The 22,102-nt window shown below is 36.7% G+C and overlaps 1 protein-coding gene across 5 annotated transcripts in view; it reads right to left on the reverse strand.

The window, feature by feature from the left end:
- LOC150019828 (platelet-derived growth factor D) overlaps window positions 1–22,102 on the reverse strand; it is a 272,810-nt gene that overhangs the window by 89,117 nt on the left and 161,591 nt on the right. For 3 of the 5 annotated variants that reach the window (XM_090268072.1, XM_090268068.1, XM_090268067.1), the window contains exons 2-3: window positions 7,842–8,046; window positions 2,193–2,373 (exon numbers count right to left, since the gene is read on the reverse strand). In XM_090268072.1, coding sequence (XP_090124198.1) covers window positions 2,193–2,373; window positions 7,842–8,046 — 386 coding nt within the window. The remainder of the gene's footprint in view (window positions 1–2,192; window positions 2,374–7,841; window positions 8,047–22,102) is intronic. The other 2 variants (XM_090268070.1, XM_090268069.1) reach the window with 1 other exon arrangement.

The following is a 22,102-nucleotide window of genomic DNA, read 5'->3' on the forward strand; positions in this document are numbered from 1 at the left end:
CATGTTAATAATAATAGCAATGATGTCAACAGTAAGAACTGAAGATATTTTAGTAATTAATAACTTGTCCAGACAGAGTGTCTTATAAGTTATCTAATTTAATTCTCACATCTACTTCATTCCAGGCAATATCATCATCATTTTACAGATTAAAAAACTGGGCTCTTAGCCAGTAAGCAGCAGAGCTGAAGTTCATACTCATGCTGTTCATGATCTTCCCAATACACCAATCAAGTCACAATTGACCTTCTATCCTTGTGGAGCAAGACTCAAAAGGAAGAGGTTTCTCAAAAAAACCACATAGATCTGGAGTCTATACACACCTGAAGGTTAAGCTCATTCTATCTCTTGGAATTCAGCAACTGAAGCACTTTGAGTCTAATTGATCATATGTAGTGTCAGAAACATATTAGGAGTGGAAAGAGAGCCTGGAGCCATGCTCAATGAATATAGACCAAGTAGCCAGTAGAGAAATTAAAAATAAAAGTTGCAACTATCATCATCTCTAAAAATCACTATTGAATGTACTGGTGAAGGTGAGTGAGTGAGTGAGTGGAATGATGCCAAGTAGTTTACATTCAAACCACAGAGACTGCACAACACTCCACTTAACATTAGCCAGAAAACGAGTGATAAGTCTCTGCCATAATGCAAGATACCTCGCGCAGGAGCATTCATCCTTCCCCAAATTTATACATGCGCTGCCCTTTCTATAAAAAGAAATTATTTTGCCTTAAAGACATTGTAATAGAATTGGGGTGTTTCTGACTTATGGACCATTCCACTTAGTCACAACTAGAGCTTCACAAAAAAGTAAATACACTCATACTAAGAGCACTTGAAAAAAGGGGTAAAAAACATCCTTCATTAAGCCTATCCATCACCATTCCAACACACCAAGCCTGTTTTGTCCTTGAACAATTGAAAACGGATGCATCACTGAGCACATTAAAAGGCAAAGAAATGTAGAGACCAAAGGCTCACACTTCAATTTTAATGTTGAGCAGTATTGTATAAATTTGCAATAATGTAAATCATGCTTGATGAATTATTTTCAAATTAAAACTGGAACCAGTCTCACTACATGCTATTTTCTTCATTTACAATGTTCTGATGTAGAATTCATTTAGCATTTAATGACTCCCAATAACACAAAACAAAAAAAGCCATTAGTTTACAAAAAGCAACACTTATTTTTATTCTAAATTTAACTCATACGAGAAAAAAAAACACAAATTTATTCCATTTATAGTACTGTTTCCTATTTTGGCATCCAAATCTTTAAACGGGATCGAAACAAACTGAACAAGAGTGCAAAGTATGTTGAGAAAACAAAAAATACCCTATGAATAGTTAAAAGAGTCAGGAATATTTAAGATAATATATAGGCAAAATTATTCTGATGTCTCCCTGGGCCTGACCTATAGCACCCAGTACTTCTGTCATCATTCTCAGCTGCTACTCCTTTCTAATTGTTATCGCTATCAAAACTATTAGTTACAGGAGGAGGTCAAGAACCCTGTCTGTCCTACTTTCCTTTCTAACTATTACAACTATGAGAGGGTCTGACACAAACAGAAACTCTATATTGCTTTATGAATGACTGATTAACTAAAGAACTGACTGTGATTGTGTGTTCCCCCAAAGGAGAATTAACTACAATGTCTATTTTGGCTCAATAAGAGGCTAAATATTTCCTAACAGTCAGAACCATTATGATCTTTAAGATGCGTGCTAGCTCTGAGGCCTTATGATTATAACATAGACCCTTCTAAACTTGGGTAATAATTTAAACAAAAATCATCAGGACCCTTTTCTATGATTGGAAATACATAGACAACTTTTCAGGTCAAAGAAGTTCAACTCTTAGTTCTATTTGCCTATACATTTATCTTGCTTCAGTTGAATCAACAATAATACGGTACCCACTTTATTATAAACCATTTTACTTTTTCTATTTACCATGTTTTCCTTCAAAATATCTGGGTCTAAGAGTTTACTTAATAGATCCAAAATAGTATTCCTTACTAAAAAAGGCTTTAACATTTTGCCATAGGCAGGAACAAAGTATACTAAAGGGAATTAATAAAATTCATTCACCCTCACACCAATATATTTAATCATAGAAAATGATCACTATACTTTATGAAACTAGGGTCTTCTTTTAATCACAATGTGGGTAAGTTACTTACCACAAAAGAATAATAAATCTTGAATCCAGGTTTAGCCACAAAGTAGTCATCAGATTTAAATGTTATTTTAATTTGGTTTGTTCTTGATGTTATCCTTGGAGGAACTTCCTTGTGTCCACACCATCGTCCTCTAATAATGGTACTGGTTTCAGATATATCTTCGACTTCCACAAAATCATACCTAGTATTAATTTAACAAAAATAAATAAATTTGGATTAAAGTAGACTTTGAAATTCATACTTTCATCAAGAAGTTAAAACTACTGTATGTGATTTTTATAACCTACCAGATCAAATAAAAATGATAAGCTACATTTTAGTTTATTTTTTTAATTATATTTTATTGATTATGTTTACAGTTGTCTCAATTTTTCCCCTTTACCTCCCTCACCCAGCACCTCCCACTTCCTCAGGCAACCCCTACCCCTTTGTTCATGTCCATAGATCATGTGTATAAGTTCCTTGGCTATTACATTTCCTGTCCTGTTTTTTAGATCTCCATAGCTATTCTGTGGCTACCAATTTGTACTTCTTAATCCCCTTACCTCTTCACCCATTCCCTCAAGCACCCCTCTCATCTGGCAACCGTCAAAATCCTCTACGTATCCATGATTCTGTCTCTGTTCTTCTTGTTGGCTTAATTTGTTTTTTAGCTTTAATTGTTGATAAGTTTGTGTTTATTGCCATTTTATTGTTCATAGTTTTGATGTTCTTTTTCTTAAATAGTCCCTTTAAAATTTCATATAATAATGGTTTGGTGATGATGAACTCCTTTAGTTTTGTCTTGTCTGGAAAGATCTTTATCTGACCGATTCTGAATGATATTTTTGCTGGGTAGAGATATCTTTGCTGTACGTTCCTGATTTTCGTGACTTTGAATATTTCTTGCCAATTCCTTATTGCCTGCAAAGTTTCCTTTGAGAAACTTTAGCTGACAGTCTAATAGGAACTACCATGTAGGAAACTAGCTGTTTTTCTCTTGCTATTTTGAAGGTTCTTTATCTTTAACCTTTGGCATGTTAATTATGATGTGTCTTAGGGTGGGCCTGTTTGCATCCATCTTGTTTGGGAATCTCTGTGCTTCCTGGACTTGTCTATTTTTTGCCAAACTAGAGAAGTTTTATTTTATTATTTTTCAAATAAGTTTTTAATTTCTTGCTCTTCCTCTTCTCCTTCTGGCACCCCTATGACTCAGATGTTGGTATGTTTAAAGATGTCCTGGAGGCTCCTTAGCCTATCCTTGTTTTTGCAGCCAGAAGTTGTGGGGACTTGTGTTCCTGGCACTGGAACCCTGGGATAGGGGTCCTGGTGTGGGCCTGGGACCCCTCGCTCCAGAGATATCCCTCCCCAAATTTTATCTACCACATATGGGTATGGAACCAGTCTATTCCATGTCTCAGTATCTCTGCATTTCTTACCAGTCTGGATGAATGAGGTTTCTTTAATTTTGTAGTTACTGGACTTCCATTGAACTCAATTTCTGATATTTCTGAGTAATGGTTGTTTTGTAAGTTAGTTGTAATTTCGATGTGGTTGTACAAGGAGGAGAGCTGTGTTTACCTACACCACCATCTTGACTACTCAGCAGCTGCCACAAGCTCTGCACTCTGCAACACCTGGTGGAAGACTGGCATTAGCCACAACTGTCTCCATGGGTCCTGGGGGCCAGCTAAACTATAGACATTTATTTTTTAAATAATTTTATTTATTTATTTATTTGTTTGTTTGTTTGTTTGTTTATTTTATTTTTAGAGAGAGGGGAAAGGAGAAAGAGAGAGAGAGAAACATCACTGTGTGGTTGCCTCTCACTCGCGCCCCCAACTGGGGACCTGACAAGCAACCTAGTAATGCCCTGACTGGGAATCGAACCAGTGACACGTGGCTCGCAGGCCGACGCTCCTAAGCTATAGACATTTTAAAAGTAAAGCTAGTTTTTGGATTAGGTTTTCCAAATTCAAATTTCCACAATCTGTTCTGAAAGAACCTTTACACACATTTAGCTATGACTGTTTCCAAATCATTAATAATCAAAACAGGCTACTTTCTGAGCATCTGGCTTATAAGGCTTTCCTGGAAAAACTAATAGCTATAATCTATCATCATACTTGAAGAGATGTAGCTCTAATTATATGTCCCAATATTTACTATATAAAGTTTTTCAAACAAATTCCCATTTTGATTTAATTTACCACATTCCATACTTTCTTTAAAAAGGAAGATCTGTATCTGTATAGCATATAGAATCAGCACTTCATTACACAAAACAAATCACTAACTTCCCTTTTTGGAAACTGTCTTTTGAGAAGATAATACATAAAATATGATTTTTGTCATAATGGAAAGCATATGACTTGCGTAGAGATGTTTGCTAACCAATACTGTAAATATCTGGGCTGGTTAAACAACGGTGTGAATGAGCTTAAGACTATAGGTTCCCCTTTGGTGTTGGTCAGAGAAATGTAAAATGCCAAGATTGAAGAAGACAGGAAAGACATCTTTAGATATCCCATAATCATTTGATCCCTGAAGTGCCTCCATACCCTCCCAGTTTTTCATCACATAGTAGGACATCTTCAGTGACAGAGTTGATATCTTCTAGGGATGATTCATTTTATTTTCAGAACATCCAAGATCATGGAATATTGTACTTGATGTGCTGAACTATCTGCCTTTTGGGTCTGGGCATCAGTGTCTGACCCTCCATGCTACTTCTCCCCAAATAATTTCTCAATGCAAATGATAAGCATTCACAGTGAACAGCAGCAGTGAGGTAGGTTAGTAAAATGCTAGAAAAATTCCTTGGTAAGTGGAATGAGGAAACTGAGATAATTAAACAGCAGAGCTATTTACAACCAGATAATATCAATAAATTGCAGTCTTATCTTCTCTAACCAAGGACACTTAGGAGCAAATGGTTTACATATTTCAGACCATGCCAGGGTCAGCCTGACTCGGTCCTGGTCTGGTCTCTCCCCAATGACATTCTTTGAAGGTGAAACTGACCAGAGATTGACCCTGGATCTCTCTATAAGGTCATTTTGATGCATCAGCATATCAAAGAACACACCCAAAAAGCTTATGAGCATTCTATTGAGAGCCTCCTGGGAGAACTCCCCTAAAATTTCTAGGTTTAAAAAACAAATAAAAAATCTTAAGACAAAGGACATACTGCACACTCTTCTGGACATGTCTGTACCTTCCCTCTCCTTTCTTCACGTGTGTATCTTTGCTTTTTTCCTCCTAAGCTCTAGAGGTTCCCAGGAGCTTGCAACCAGGGGAGCAGTGGGCAGCAGCAGCTTGTCCCAGGGTAACCCCTTGAACCCATCTCCAAGGACCCTCCTTTTGTTTCTGTAACTTGTTTGCTGAATCAACAGAGCTCAGCTGGCTCACTTCTGCATTTGTGACTTTCTTTCAAAGGGTCAAGGCAGCCTTGCCTAGGTTCACTCCTGTTGCTATAATCTTGCCTCTTCTATCTTAAGTCCTTCCTTTGTTTCACTGGTCCCAGCTTAATAAATATACTTTCAAAATAACCTGGATTCATATCGTGAAATATTTCCTGGACAAATTCAAGAACCCACACATTTCAGACTGTGCCAAGGAAGACTAACCTTAGTACTGCTCCCTTTCTGGTGACAGAAGCTGTCTCACAAACATTTTATATTTTTCTGTCACAATTGCCAAAAGGAATCAGTATGAGAAATATCACATCTAAATAAGAAGAAATCCAGTGTGGCTTTACTGGTCCCACCCATGCACCTCTGAGCTCTTATTGGGTTAGGCAGGTTAATCTAAGGAGGTGAATATAATAATATGGGTATTAAAATTTGTTGAAAGTTATTTATGAGACGCTTATGTCCTTTGCCTCAGTTTCCTTGTGAGCAGGAAAAGAAGATTTATGTAATTTTACCAGCTGGGTATCTCTTGGGTGCTTTGTAAATTAACTACGTAACATTTATGTGGTACTTGGAAGGTGAAAAGCACTAACAAAAAATCATTACTCAAGCAATAAAATATTATAGTGTAAACATCAAGGAGGCTTTGGAATAGATGGTAGAAAATCAATTGTATTTCATTTTATATACAATATGTGTAAATCATATTTACTGCACAAAGCAAGAGTATACTTGAAACTTTGTTAATGACTCACTAGGTCATTTATGTTTTTTAAAAAACACATCATTAATGTAACTTCTACTCTGGATCTGATGTCAAGAGAGCACCATTTTATTTCTTAGGGAGAGTTCTGAGGCAAATCTCTGATCTGTGTCTTTCCCTTCTTCCCCTCCCCTTTCCAACTCTTACTCCTCTACCTCTCTTAATAAATTTTGAGAGGCAGCTAGATTTGATGTAGGGTCAAAAAAAAAAAAAAAAATCCTAACTTTCTCTTTGTCTGTTTTAAGGCCAGAATGCCAAAAGAGCTCATTTACTACCAGAACCAAAAACCCTGCCCAGCAGTGCAGACCTGGCTTCCCTGATTCTGTGTCATCACCTTTAACAATCTTTTAATAGTATTGTGCCCCCCCCCAATCTCTTTTATTTCCATAACAGAAAATTAGTTCTCTCTTTCAAGGTTGAAAAGACCCAAGATCTGCCCTAGTTTTTTCTCTTTGCGAACACTGACTTGCTCTTCCTGCATATATTTGTATCTGTTTTCTGGCATGCATTACCCTCTATAGTTCTAGAAAGTAATATTCACTACTATTATTCTTGAAAAAAATAGCAAGATAAAAGCTGTCAGCATAATAATCATGCAACAAAGGACAGCCAAATTTGAGGCACTCTCTTTATTATTCAAAGGAAAATAAACCTGCTGAAAGGATTTAGCAGTTCAGTAGTTCATTGACAATGCAGAACAAGTGTGTGCAGTTAAGTACAGAAAGGAAAAAAATCCTCTCCAAGTCTTATACATACTAATTAAGTGAATAAGATGCTGTGAGCAGACAATTCAAAAAACAACAGCCAGAGTCTTCTCTGATAAATATGCTAAGGGAGATTATCATACCTGGTTTTCATTTTCTAATGATGACCCAGAAACCACAGGAAACTGACCACCTGAGGAGCACATAGACCACGGAGTTGCCTTCTCTTCCTCCTCACACATTCCTAAGGCCTTATAACTATGATTTTAGGGTAAGGCCCTAACACCATAGGTTCTCACTACCATTCTCTCTGAGTGGTGGAGGAAACCATTACTGCTCTGCCTAGGTTACAATAATCTGGATGAATTCCTGGAGCCAAGTAGGGTGTATACTCTTTAAACCCAAGGCAGGCTTAGCCCAGAGCCCTAAGACTTGACTGCAGGTGATCTAGGATCATTGGATGCATCCACCTGCTCACAAAGGCTGTTGTAGGCCTGCCCAAGACAGAAGCCTCCAGACTCCCGCCTTCTCTGGGGGTCATGCAGCTTGGCTTTGACACTTGGGAAGGTGAGCCTCTGTGAGTCAGTCAGGTCACTAGACCTGCTGCAGCAGCTGTCTATGCTCCAACTTATTTTGTCTGCTAGAATTGACATAAGGCTTTTTGAAAAAGAAGTGGTGCATTTTGAGTAGGTCCAAAGGGCCCAAAAGGGAAGGTAATATGCTATTTTTAAATTCACCTTTCTTTTCACCTTGGATGAATTCTCTAAAATGGATTTTTTTCTCCACTTACCTACAGATATCATTTTCTGCTTCCTCTAATCCAAACTGATTGTCAAAGGCTAGCTGTATCCTTGTTTTCTCCTGGGAATGGAGCCGCCATGTCAGAAGCAGGTTCCTGGGGTAGCTGTTTGGGAAGCGGGGACTCTGCACGTGGCCATTTCCTGTCACCTGGATGGTCTCGTCTCTTCGGTACAAGTCTGTGAGGTGATTGCTCTCTGTTAGTAGTCACAACTTGTAGAAATTAGTATGTTGCTCCAATTACAGGAAAGCAAAAAAAGAACAGTTTAAAACATATCACATTTCAAAGCACTTCTTGATTTTCTTTAAAAACAAGGCCAAATACTAACCTTCTGGTTAAACAAATAGCATATATATTTCTTCTATTATCCCCCACATCCCCAAATTCCTTATAAATCTAAACTTGATGCCAAATTTTTGGATTTGGGGTGGAGTTCTTTTACCATGATGTTTGATAAGCAAAAATTAACAGTTATATCAGAACTCAGGTTCATTTTGATTGGAGTTAAAATAAGAAAATAATGTCAAGTAGTTTATCTGTCCTCTTTTCAATGTTAAACAGATAAATAATTTTTTTACAGTGACAATGAAATAGTATATCTTCATTAATTAGCATAGGAGGTAGATACTCAGTAAATATTGATGAATGCATGAACAAGTGAGTGAAAAACAAATTTAAAAATATCTAATAGGCACTGGCTCTCCCTCGCAGGGGCACAACTGTGCCTTTCTCTCACCCTACATTTTCCCCCACAGGGGTGCATCTCCTAACCTCTAAGGAACCCCATGAGACTTGCAACCAGGGGAGCAATGGGCAGCAGCATCCCATCCCAGGTTAACCCCCTGAACCTGTCTCCAAGGTAGGTCCCCCTTTCTCTGACTTTCCAGTGAGCTGACAGCAGCCTCACTTTGGCTCACTTATATTCTATAACATTTCTAGGGGCCAAAGCAGCCCTACCCAGCCCCTCTCCTGTTGCTTCTTCTGTCCTAGCCCTTCCTTGTTTCACTGTCCCCAGCTTTAATAAACATACTCTCAAAAAAAAAAAAAAAAAAAAAAGTCTAATGGTGTTTAATGACCATATATTCAAGTGATGTTTTTCAGTGGTTTCTTCATCATAAATATAATTTTTTGCCTTAGTTTTTCATGACTTAAAATAGGTCCAATTCATATTCTATTTTCTGTGTTGTATAATAAAGAATTTGTCTGGTCTTTTCCTGGGTGCCTGAGAGGGAACTGCTAAACACTTAGAATTTGGCAAGTAATAGAAGTGTTCTTTTTCAGGATAGGCCCCTAGGACCACATCTGAGTTTATGCTAAGGCAGTAAGCTACTGGGGATCCCTAAGTAGTCGTAGAATGTGTGCTGGCCACAACAGAAAGACCAACATGTGAGTAGAGAGTCTGGACTTCGAGCCTTGATATCAACCTGACCTCCAACATCCCTGGAGGTAAGGAGCACTAGAGATGGAGTTCAATTACATTGCTTATGATTCAATCAATTCTGACTACAGAATGAAACCCAATAAAAAGTCTGGTCACTGGGGCTTGTGTAAGCTTCTTGGTTGGGGATTCTCACTGATGTGCTGGGAAGGTGAACTGTCCTGAGGAAACAAAAGCTTCATACTTGGGACCCTACCAGACTTGCTTGTCATATGCGCTTATCTGGCTGGTTCTGGTTTGTATCCTGTATAGTTAAATTATAATTTTAACTATAGTGCTTTCTTAAGTTCCATGAGTTGTTTTAGTGTGGATGAGAAAAAGGGGGTTCTATAGATAGTAACCTCACAGAGCAACAGGATCATAAATTCCTAACTGGGCAGGTCATGATGGGTAGCCAGATCCCAGACATAACTTGTTAGTAAAAAGTTTATCTTTGCCTTAAGTAAGGCCTGCTCATTGTTTCTGTGCACCTAGGTGAACACACTTTTGACATAAGTCAAAACCATCCTCAAAAAGCATATATTCTTGTTAAATACCTTGTTATCTAACCCCACCCCCACCTTGCTTTTTCCCACATCCATGTAATCATCCTTAAGTTTCTTCTTTAATTCTGAATGCATAAAAGCAGCTGAAGAACTATTATATTCTTCAGAGCATTTGAAATCTTGCTGCTGGCATGCCTTCAGTTTGGCTCAGATAAACTTCTACAAAAATTCTCTACAGGTTTGATCATTTCCTACCTCAGTGCTAGCAAACTCTCAAGCCTGAGGGGCTTGTGGGAAACCCTGAATTTGTAGCCAGTTGGTCAGAAATGTGGGTAGCCTGGGGACCCTCAAACCTGTATCTGGTATCTGCTGAGCAGTCTTGCAAGGACTGGGCCCTTAACTTCTGAAGCCTGGCTTATTCTAGCGAGCTTATAGCAGAATTACATTGCCCATTGGATCCATTTTTCATTTCTTCCAATAACCAGAGTTCTTTACACTTGAGATTTTGGCTTTTTAGGCCCCTCTGTAAACAGATCTCTAGCCACAGTCTATTCCTGTTCCCCCGCAGAGAATTTGCTTTAGGGCCTGTAATTCAGTGACCTGGTCAGGGAGACCAAAATTGCTGGTGGAAACCACCGACAGGCTGCTGAGGTGGCTCTTGAAGTTTCCAAAATAAGAGAAGAAGAATGAACAATGAATCAGCATTTGAAATGTAGTCTTCGCTGTCTTTTACAATGTTGTGGTACATAACGGAAATTTCAACTTTTTTTTTTTTTTTTTTTTTTTTTTTTTTTTTTACCTTATTCTGTGTTTAAAGTGCTGTGCTTGCCCAGTTAAACTTTGTGTGGGAGCGAGAGTCCCAGGAGGAGTAAAGGTGGCTAAAGAATTCCCACACTCCCTGCCTGTAGACTGGGGTGCTGTTTCTGCAGTCACGTCACCACCACCAGTGAGCCCAGCTAAAGACAACCTCATAGGTGCAAGGAACAGTTTTGCCAGTTGACCCTTTTCTCATCTCTTCCCTTGACCTTATGCTGAAAATGTAGCTATAAAAATTACTCATCTGCTCATTCAGTAAATGGGTGAAGGCTGTTTGCTAGGGGAAACAGATGTGCACTATCAACCAGTCATTCAGCAATCATTTATTAAGCACTACTTTCAACCCTTCTATCTCTTGATTACTACTTTCTCAATTTTTGCCATGTTTTCTAACCTCCAGTACTATTATTTACTTATACTTTTTCTTATCAAAAGCAAATCTATTCTAAAATAAAACTTTATATCAATAACGTAAAAAGCAACTAAATACATTGTGCCATGAGTAAAAGATAACAATAAACCTAAATATTTAACTACAAAATTTTAAAATATCCCATCTCACGTGTTCAGATTTCTCATTTGTAAAATAAGATTGAAAAGCACATGTTCTTTGCTCTCTTTCAGGGGTAATATTCAGTGGTTTTATTTTATTTTAATTTAATTTTATATACTTACTGCTCCTGATGCTATGTTAGATTCAAATATAATTTAAGAATGTTTAAAGAGCACTTGTCTTTACAGAACTGAAAAATCAAGTTGATGCGTACCACACAATGCAAATAAGACACAAAGAAATATTAAGTGCTGATTGTAAATGTAGCAGGTGGTCAGAAGTGGGGAGGGCCACAGGGTACATGGTGAATATAAGGGACATGCATGGGAGCAGAGTAAGAGGACTGACCCGAGCACAGTCCATGTGGGACATATGGAGGGGAGCAGCATGCTTTAAAGGCAAACTATGGAAATATCTGAAAGTCAGGTAAATGTATCTACACTTGATATAAGTGGAAACAGGAAAGCCCTGGAAAGGGTAAAAGGCTTGTTGAAGGAGTATTATCAGCCTGTCAGTGCTGTGAAATATAAACTGGAAGGAGAGCACCTGCAGTGGGACTATGTCCTAGAGGGTACAGTAGTCTCTCCTGATCTGCAGGAGATACATTCCAAGTTTAATTTATCAATTAGGCACAGTAAAATATTAACAACAATCATTTATAATAGAATAATTGTAATAATATACCATAATAAATGTTATACAAATGTGGTCACTGGTTTTAGAGGATCCCTTGCTGAAGACTCAATGCTTTCTGGTGCAACATGTGGCCATCAATTTAAACACATTTTCTGTTCAAGTCTTCCACCCATAAGTTTAATGCTATTTTTTATTTGAACTAAGTACTTTTCACATACTATAGCTGTAACTTTTGCATTTTGAGGTAAAACAGCAAAACTAGCACACATTTATTTCTCCTTCTTACAGTTTCACATATATAAGATTAGTCCTTATGTAGATCTTAGCAACTTCAGTATATGACTTCTTTACTATCCTTATTAAGTCAAGAGTTTCAACCTTTCACTTAAAGAAAGCACTTTATGGCTTCTCTTTGGCATATCCAAATTGCTAGCATCTCTGCTTTTGCACTTTGGGGTCATTATTAAGTAAAGTAAGGGGGACTTGAACAACAGCACTGTGATACCTAGAGCTGCTCTGATAACCCAAATGGCTACTACTGACTTAGGAACAGGTGGGGAGCATATTCAGTGTGGAGACACTGGACAAAGGGATGAGTCACAACCTGGGTGGGACACAGTGGGACTCCAGAGATTTCATCATGATACTCAGATTGGTATGCAATGTAAAACTTATGAATTGCTTACTTCCAAAGTTTTCCTTTTAATATTTTGGGACCAAAGTTGCCATTGGGTAACCAAAGCTGTAGAAAGCGAAATCTCAGATAAGGGAAAACAATGTAGTTGCTAGACAACAACATTCTAACCTAGAAGAGCAGGTAGGAGTTAAGCCCACAACAGGGAAAAGAAATCTAAAGGAACTCGGAGTTAAAAAAGAAACACAAAGGGATGAGTCAAATATAGGAGCAACATGCTTATCCAAAGGTCTTGGTGCAGCATGGTAACACAGACACACAGTGGCATGCGGAAGGTAACCATTTCGAAGAAATGTAAGTTAGGTTTCAATGCAACAGTGAGAAATTCAAGTGGAAACTTAACAGGCTTTTGGGAATATAGCACTAGACCTGATGTGGGAGAATAGAAGAGATGAGGCCTCAGCTTAGAGAGGAAAGAGGAAATCTTAGGAACTATGGGGTCCTCTGAGGAAGTGTCTTCAGAAGGGAGGCTGGGCTGTGGGTGCTGGTGGACATGTCCAGGAGGGGCTGATGACAGAGGAGTGATGTCTGGGAAGGAAGTGGGGAACCCACAGCAGTGCCATGTTTATGTCAAGTTGTCCAGAAAGAGGTGATTTCAAGGACAGAGATGTCAATGGTGTCAACACACAGAAGACCACAGAACCTGTCAATAACAGAGCCACTGATATCTTTTATATGCACACTTGCAGACATTTCTGCAAGTAGAAAAGGGAGCTCTTTTTCCTAGAACATTATTAAAGACCAGATTGTCTTAAAAGTACTAACTCCACTTTAACTGAAACACAAATTATATTTTCAAGAAAGCTGTAGGTGGGGTTGGTGGGAGGGGCTTTCCTTCTTATGTATAGGTTTATTAATAAAAAAACTTGTTTCCAGTTTTATAAAGTTAGCACAGACCCATGTTCCAGTATATTGAACTGGAGGCCAAAAAATGTTTAAAAAGCTTACTTTCTGATTGATTTTCTCTTTAAATCAAAATACTGCAGGAGTCTACATGTATACAATCTAGATATCAATAACAGCAAACACTTTTAGAGTGCTTATTTTGTACAAGGCATTGTTCTAAGCACTTTGCATGTTTCATTTACAGAATCTAAACTCTACTAAATATGACTGTGTATGTATGACCATATATATTTACAAAAACTTGCTGAGTTTATTATCACCATTTTATAGATGAAGATTTCTGAGGCACAGACAGGCCAGGTAACTTACTTAAGGTCACAGAGTTAATAAGGGTGGAGTCAGAATGCAAATTAAAGCAATCTGGTCCCAGAGCTGTCGCTCTTAACTGCTGGTCTATAGAAGGTATTCTTCCTTCTTAGTCTAAAACTTGCTAGAGGGAGTTTAGATTCTTTGCTATCTATAATCCACTTTGACTTTTGAGTCACATTGTTTACATATAATTGGTAACTTCGTGTCAACTTGGTGTTATTCTTAGCTGAAGAGTTTTAATGAATTATAGGTATACAGAATAAGCTACAAGTTAAAACTGAGATAACTACCAAGTATTGTACACAAAGTCACATTCCTGAATGGAGGTATTTACTTTGGTGTTCTAATAATTGTAAACATTTATGGAGCAATTATTATGTGCCAGGCACACCAAGAGTTTAAGTACGCTACTTCATTTAACAACCCTATGAAATTAATAATATCTGCAGTTCACTTAAAATGCCTTTATAAAGGTTGTACTAAAATAAAATTTTGGGGCATTTAAATGAATATGAAAAAAGATACATAATACAAATATAATAAAAAATAAGAAAGGTAAAAGCTATGTCATCTATATTATCTTGTAAAGAAATAACCAGTTGCTTTATAGAACCAAAGCTGATATGATGTATGCAAGTAAATAAAATGAATTTTGATCATCTTTCAGGTTCAACACACAAATTCCCTTCTCACCTCAGGCAGCAAAATTAAAGACAATAGGAATTACCAACTATCTCAAAATAGGTCAGTTAATTGCCAAAACTATGCATTGTGATAGTGATAAATATTGATCTGTCAAAAGCTGATAGCTTTCAATAGACTTGTTTAATTCTAGTGATAAGCAACTCAAATAAGCTAAAAATTGTACGATAATTATAGGAAATACAGATGAGTTCCAAGTATTCTTGAGTATTCTTTAAAATTTCAAGCTTTTAAAAGTACTAAGTTAAGCAAATCAGTATCACACACAAATGAAAAAGGTCATGTTACCCTGAAGCTGTGCATCAATACTGAAGGAAGAGAATTACGAAGGCTTTTGAGAGTCAATTAGAAAAAAAAAATTGAACATGGACTTTCACTGGGATAATGAAATAAAAGAGGTTATACTTTTATGGATAAATTTATACTATTACCATATTATTTAAAAAGTATTTTGTGTCCTTTCAATGTGGACCTTTTTTCTTCCACAAAAGCTATTACTAATTCAATGTTGGGTTTTATAATGAAGGGTGTTTTAGAATGAAACAAGCCTTTTGTTTCCTTGTCAAAGCTCATACTAACAAGTCTCTTCCATATTGTTACCATGTCTGGCGAGTCTCCTCCGTGGATTTTTCTCTTTTACTAAGTACTGTATAGTCATAAAGTGGTGTTAGGAGAGATTAGATTATGCTAGCCCAAATCTCAGTGCTTTTAACAACAAAATTTTATTTCTTGCTTATACTGCATGACCACATTGGATTGGTGAGGCTCTGCTTCATATTTTCTCACTCTGGAACCTAAGCTAAAAGGCATCGTCATCATAATATTAGCAGTCAAGACAAGGGGAAACCAGGAGAAGGAAAATTGCCCATTGGTGTTTTAAGTACTTCTGTTTACATTTCACCAGCTGAAGCTAATCACAGGGCCACACCTAATTTCTAACAATGTGGGAGCCTGGAAGAAAAGGAGACTGGAAGCTAATGAACTGTTCTAGTGACTGCTGCAATTCCTCACATGTTTCCCACACACTAAAGTGAAGGCTTGACTTGTCTGTTTTCTCATTGGTAGTGTGATCTATCCACACACTAAATAATATCTTGTTATTTTACTACAAATCATTGCATTGTTGGTGGGAGAGATGGTCAGGAGAGAAATGGATATTGGCAGAGGATTCATAAACAAAGACTTGATGACTACAAAGGAAGAAAAATAGTGCTAAGGTGCCAGAAAAGTATATTTGAGGAAGTGATTTTGATCATTTTTTAGAACTTATCTTGCTAGAGATGGCAAATACTCTGTAGTTAACTCGAATGGTGATAGGTTCCTGTAGTACTATCATGAAAAGTATTCTGAGACTGTGTCTATATTAACAGGAAAAAATGGAAATGATTAACAATGTCTGGCATAGGCCAAAAAAAAAAAAAAAATCACACACAGAGATAGATTCATGTTTTTACCATTGCTTGTTTCTAGCGCTACTTTGAACACTGAATCTTGTTCTAAGTCTCCTTCTTGCTCTGTACTTAGCTTTCCACTTGCCCGTACAACAATATTGTGCATTTCTAGATAGCATTATTATTCACAGTGGGTACCTAATAAATACTTGCAAAATAAATGTTTGCTGAGAAGTAGTATAGAAAAAAATGGGTGGTTTACCTGTCTAGAAGCAAAAAGATCACCTGGCAAATTAAATTTATGTAGCACATCATTTATATAATTTTCAGACCATATATGAATGTTAGGTTAAAATAATAATTTCACAACAGCTAATATTTACTAAATATGTCCAGGTACTATGATAAGTGCTTAATGTCTATTGGTCTATTTGAAGCTCAAAGGAAACTTATGCATTAGTCCTCATTAGTCCATTTATTCAGAAACAGAAATTTGCTTAAATGTAACAGAGACAACTTTCATTCCATTCTTTATTTACTGTCTTAATTTAGTTGCATCATCTACTCTAACTTTAAGTAGTAGACAATCAGATATTTGTAACCAGTTAAGCACATCAAGAGGGAAGAACTGAACAAATTAGGTTACTATTCACTGAATTTTATTATTCTCCCCATCTCAGTATTTCACACGTCCAGTTATTCTGGTGCGGATCACCAAGCACAGGCAAGTTTGTCTATGGTCCTGCACCACGCACATTCCCTCGTCGGGCAAGTGTTAATCTGTGTGCTGCGGGAGTGAATAACGAACAAAGAAACTGTATGAGTTGACACATGATACTGAAGATGAGATTGTTTTCTGTCTCAAGATTAGCCTGTTTACCCTCTATAACCATAATTTTAAAGCATAAATTTAACAGGAAATAACATTATCTTTGATAGGGAAAACTAAGTTATGTTACTAAGACCTGATTATATGTTTGGAATATATATGCATCTTAGAGTCTGTCAAATTGTGAACTTATAAATATTCTATACATAATTTCTTTTAGGGATTATTAAAAATGTTTGCAATATACCCTTGGTTTATGAAATACATGCTACCGTAAAGCAAGCTTAATATTTTATTAAATCACTGTGGTAATCTAGAATCATTTTTTTTCAGGTTCGATAGAAGAAAGATCTGGCTTTTAATAAAGGACAATTCCTGCTATCATTTAATAAATATTGAGAATGACATAATTGTGTGAACATAAATTGTTGAAAGGAATGTATCTGTACCCAAATAGGCATATTCAGAGGCCTACTGTGGTTTAGGCTGGCAAATTAGAAGGCTATATGAAAAAAATTAATGATATACCAGTATCTGTCTGGCTTCCCTGAAAATCCATATACAAGGGTGGGCGAAAGTAAATTTACAGTTATAATAATTAATAAATAATAATATAAGAATAAACTCTGTTTTGTGTACTCACAACTATAAACCTACTTTTGCTCATTCCTGTAATAATAATTGATAATCTCTAACATGACTAGCAGAAAATAAATCTGAAGCTAGTTTCTGGGACAAGCCCCCAAATAGTCCATCACTCTGTAAGCATTTACTGAGATGTTAAAAGAGTGCCTGATGAGAGTCAGGAACTGAATTTGGATGGAAAAAGTTCAGATTTTCTCTCTTAGTATGATGCCACTAGGTAGAATGGGCAATTCTGCATTGTTCTGTTATTTTTGTTCTTGCAAAAAAAGAAATTATATATATATATATATTTCTATTTCCATGATTTTAAGCCTTCTAGAATATTGCTCTGTTGCTTGGAACTGTTATTTTATAATATTTTCATTTTGTTTCATAAACTATGAGTAATTGTTTATAAATCTTACTGGATTTTTTTTCCTGAAGCACTCTCAGTAAAATTCTAACTTTTAAACTGAGCTAGAGTTACTAGTCTTCTGTGAGATTTTACAGGTGCAATGAATGCTATGAGAAGCCAGTTGAAACATGGTTCTATTTTCTTCTTAGATTAACAGTCTACTGCTTGAAAGAAAAATGCAGATTTTGTTTATTCTCAAGGGGTTTCAGGTGTTAAAAAGCTACATTTTGAGTTTCTTAGAAAAACTCCAATTTCAGCACAACAAAGAACTACAAAGCATTAAAAACTTCTTGTACTCAAACTAAAAAGGTAAAGACAGCATTACCTTAGCAAATGGAATATAAAAAAGCATTTTAAAGCACCTGTGCACATGGAAAATATAGCTATTCAACATTCTGCTTAAATAAAATAATACATTTAAAAGCACAATTTTTTAATTTAATTTATTATTTATTTTTAGAGAGGGTTGACGGGAGGGAGAAAGAGAAGGAGAGAAACATCAATATGAGAGAGAAACATCGATTGGTTCCTTCCTGGGATAAAACCCACAACCCAGGCATACGCCCTGACTGGGAATCAAACCAGTGATCTTTCGCTTTGTGGGACGATGCCCAACCAACTTAGCCACACCAGTAAGGGCTAAAGCTGAATTTTACAACTAGTATATGTGTCTATAGTATATATAGAGATATATACAGAGTAAAAAGGGGCTTTGGGAAGTGCGAAAACAATAAATTTAAAAGTACAGAGTATTAATATGCATTAAACTATTCAGAATGGCATAATTCAACAAATTATGAAACTGTGCGAGAGTTTTGCTTGGTTGTCCAATTTAGCTATTTACACATTTTCCATTTCTATTTTCACCCTTGGTTAAAAATCCAATCCTCTCATGCATAAAAAGAACTTGTGTGAAAACTACATTGAACATCAGCTGTTTTTCACTAACCATTTCATGTCTGTGCTACACAGGCCAAAACTTCAATATGCATGCATTCTCTATTAATTAATCAATTTTGGAAGCATAGTAAGTTCTCAAGAAATATTTGCTGAATGAATCCTTTTGAAACGCTATGAACCCTTTTGAAATTCTGCGAATAAGGAGGAGCCCTTTACCTTATGTGCAGAGCACCGCACATTCAATCATCCACTGATCTCATGGGTTCATTCAGGCTGCAAGTAACAGATGAACAAATCAAAAATGACATAAAGAGAATGTGTTATTGCAGGGGAAGCCTGGAAGTAGAACTTATTTAGGGCTGGTTAATGCCAGGCTTTGCAATACAGCCACAACTTCCAGCAGTCTGCTCTGCTATCCTGGGCATGTTGGCACTTCTCAGGGTGTGACAAATGGCATCAGCAGCTCCAGCTGTCTCATCCTCACAGGTTTGGCTTCAGAGGCCAAGGAAGGGATTTTCTGCATATGACTCTCTTTTTAAGAAAGCAGAAACCTTTCTGGAACCCCCACAGCCAACCACATTTAGGCTTTCCTTCCATCTTACTGGACAGAATCTGGAAACATCTCCAGCCTATGCCAGTCCTGAAACGGAAACAGAAGTGCCACAACTGGCTCACACTCACACAACACACCTCCCAGGCAAAGGGTGGCTGAGCTGCCCCCGAGACCTGTCTGCCCATCGGGGTTCTGTATGGGAGACAAAGAGGAGGCAGGCAATTGGAGTGGCCACTGATGACACCAACTTAACAACTCTCATGTTTGCTTGTGTTTGTGTCCAGTTTTAAAAGCCCACCTGAAATATAGAGTCAATCAATGTTTTCTGAATACATGCTAGTCCAACAGGAATAGGGCACCAGAAGCACTCTTGGAATGAAAAATATTAATATGACATAGCTCTTGCTCTAAAAAAAGGTGCTTATAATATGTTTGGTGTGAAAAATCTTTCCTTCCACTCTTGGTTTGTGGTGCCACTTAAGGAATATTGGTCATGGTAAAGTGAGTTTTGTGAAGAAATCTCTTCTCCCATTTTCATCCCTCAGAAATACTTCTCTCCTTAGTACTATCCATTAACATTCTGTGGGTGTTTCTTCCTATTTTATTAACCATTAAATGGAAAGAAATACTAAAGATATTAGATAGGAAGTTTTGATCTCTAGCTGTTGCAGGCAGGCTCTCAGTCCCCTTTAGTCAAACTTCAGTCCTCATCTCCTACTTTCTCCAGTTCAAGTCTCCAGTCTGGCACTCAACAGTCTTTATCACTGTCCTGTCAAAATTTCACCCACCTCCATTACAAAAATGATAGCCCATCCAATTAGTAATCTTCATAAACCTTAAGTGCTTAACCATGGAAGTGTTCAATAAACGACTGCAGTGTGGAAATCTTGATCTTTTCCCTCAACTGTGGGATTCTTTGAGTGCCTGACATATGCATTACAAAGACTTATTCATCTGACATTGCCTTGCTCTTTATCTTATTACTTATATCAATATGCTAACTCTTGTAAAGATGTGTCATTGTCATTTATACCTCTAGAAAGATTTGAAAACTAGTAGAGTGACTATTCCTATTCTCATTGGTAAGTGATTATGGGACAGAGGGATATTTAGATTAAAACAAGTGAAAAGAGAATATTATTATGATATGGTAAATGAGCTGTAGGGAAAAGAAATAACATTTCCTGGATCAGGCATTGTGACAGAAAAACATGCTATGTTATTGACTTTGCCTGAAACACTCATTCTTTGACTGTCTTCCCCTTCCCAGACTGGAAGCTTCTGAAAAATAAGACTATCATTCACTGTTGTATCAGGGCCTAATGGGAGATAATAGGAGGTATTCAACAAATATTTGTTGAATGAATGGAACTCAGAATAATCTGGGAGCAAGATAGTTAGGTGCACATGATGAACCGGTACAGGAGAAAGTAACCAATCAGCCCACTTATTGAATAAGTTGGTTCACTTGCAATCTAGAAGCCAAAATTCATAAACCTTGTATCAAATAGGCAATGTATGCTCCTCTTGCTACAGTGCTTCTGTGAACTAAGATGTGTTTGGGGGCTCTGCCAACTTACATGATACTCCCTTCACTGAGAATAGTAATCCAAGGGAGTCCCACATGTCCTCCATTCCTCAGGGGTGAGCTACTGCCACCAATGCTTCCTCCCTTCATTGGGGCCATGGCCATTGCACATTTTGTTTGCTACGCTATGTCCTTTCCTGCCTCCCTTTCATACCCCAATGAATGAACTCATCCATGAGTCTCAAATGCATAACACAGTGCCTGGCACAAGATGAAGCCCAGTAATATCTGAGAAATAAATATTCAATAATAATAAAATTAAAAAAAAAACTTCTTACAGTCAAATTTTAACACATTATGGCTTGTACCCATTTAGCCATAAACTATTAACATTTATTTAGCATTTATTACTTTGTGTGAGGCTCAATGGTAGATGTTACAGGGCACAAATACAAAAAAACATAATCATAACAAAGTAAAATTTAGATAGGGAAAATCACACGCATTTAATCTTAAATGTCAACTTCAAAAATTTATGACATTTTTCTGAGATAGTGCATTGAGAAGACTTCTAAGACTGCAGTCATGCTCTGAGGAAAAGAGTATCAGGTATAATTAATAATATCTACTATGAAACTGGGAGGTGGATAAATGATCATTAACACATGTTATATTTGATTTAAAAATATACACATATATATATTTAAGTGGAGTGTTCTGTACTACATTCTAGCTATGTGGCTTTGGGGAAAAAAATCACCTAATCTAAATCTTCATCCCCAAAATTGTGATGACATTAACTTCTCTATGGAACTGTTATAATGACAAAAAATGTAAAAATTCTTTATATAAAATCTAAAGCAGAAATGCGAGAAGTCATTAATTTAAGCAGACATGCAGAAAAATAGCACAAAGGAGTAAATTAACAATGAATTGTAGGCATCAAATGTTCTAGGAGTTCAGAGGGCGGTGAGGCAGTTTATAGCACAATTTGTTGCTTCAGAGAATAGAAGTAATAGATATTATAAAAAATGTAGAGATGGAGACATATACTTAATATTTAAAGTTTGGCTTTGCTTGACACTATTCCTAGAATTGTTATGCCTTGGAGTTATTTCATTAATTTTTTTCTAATAAGTTTGAGGTGACTGTGACTATTGACATAATACACTGAAAATATAAATCCCATAAAGTGTGATCTGACTTTATTCATTTAATTTCCCAAAGATGTTACAAATAATTTATTGATAGCTACTAAATAAAAATAAAAATGGGAAAAATGTTCCAACCTAATAAGAATAAGAAACTATATTAGACAAGGAAGATAAGTATTAATAAAAGCAATATTATTTTATTGTATCACAGCTATTTTGATAGGTGCCTTGCATACATTATGGAACACAATAAAAGTTTCCAGAATATGTTGAAAAAGGCAATGGGAAACATATTTTTCTATTTAGATCTAGGGAAATT

The sequence above is a fragment of the Furipterus horrens genome, unplaced genomic scaffold, assembly GCF_987537825.1.
Source record: "Furipterus horrens unplaced genomic scaffold, mFurHor1.1.pri manual_scaffold_2, whole genome shotgun sequence".
In the NCBI taxonomy this organism is placed as follows: domain Eukaryota; kingdom Metazoa; phylum Chordata; class Mammalia; order Chiroptera; family Furipteridae; genus Furipterus; species Furipterus horrens.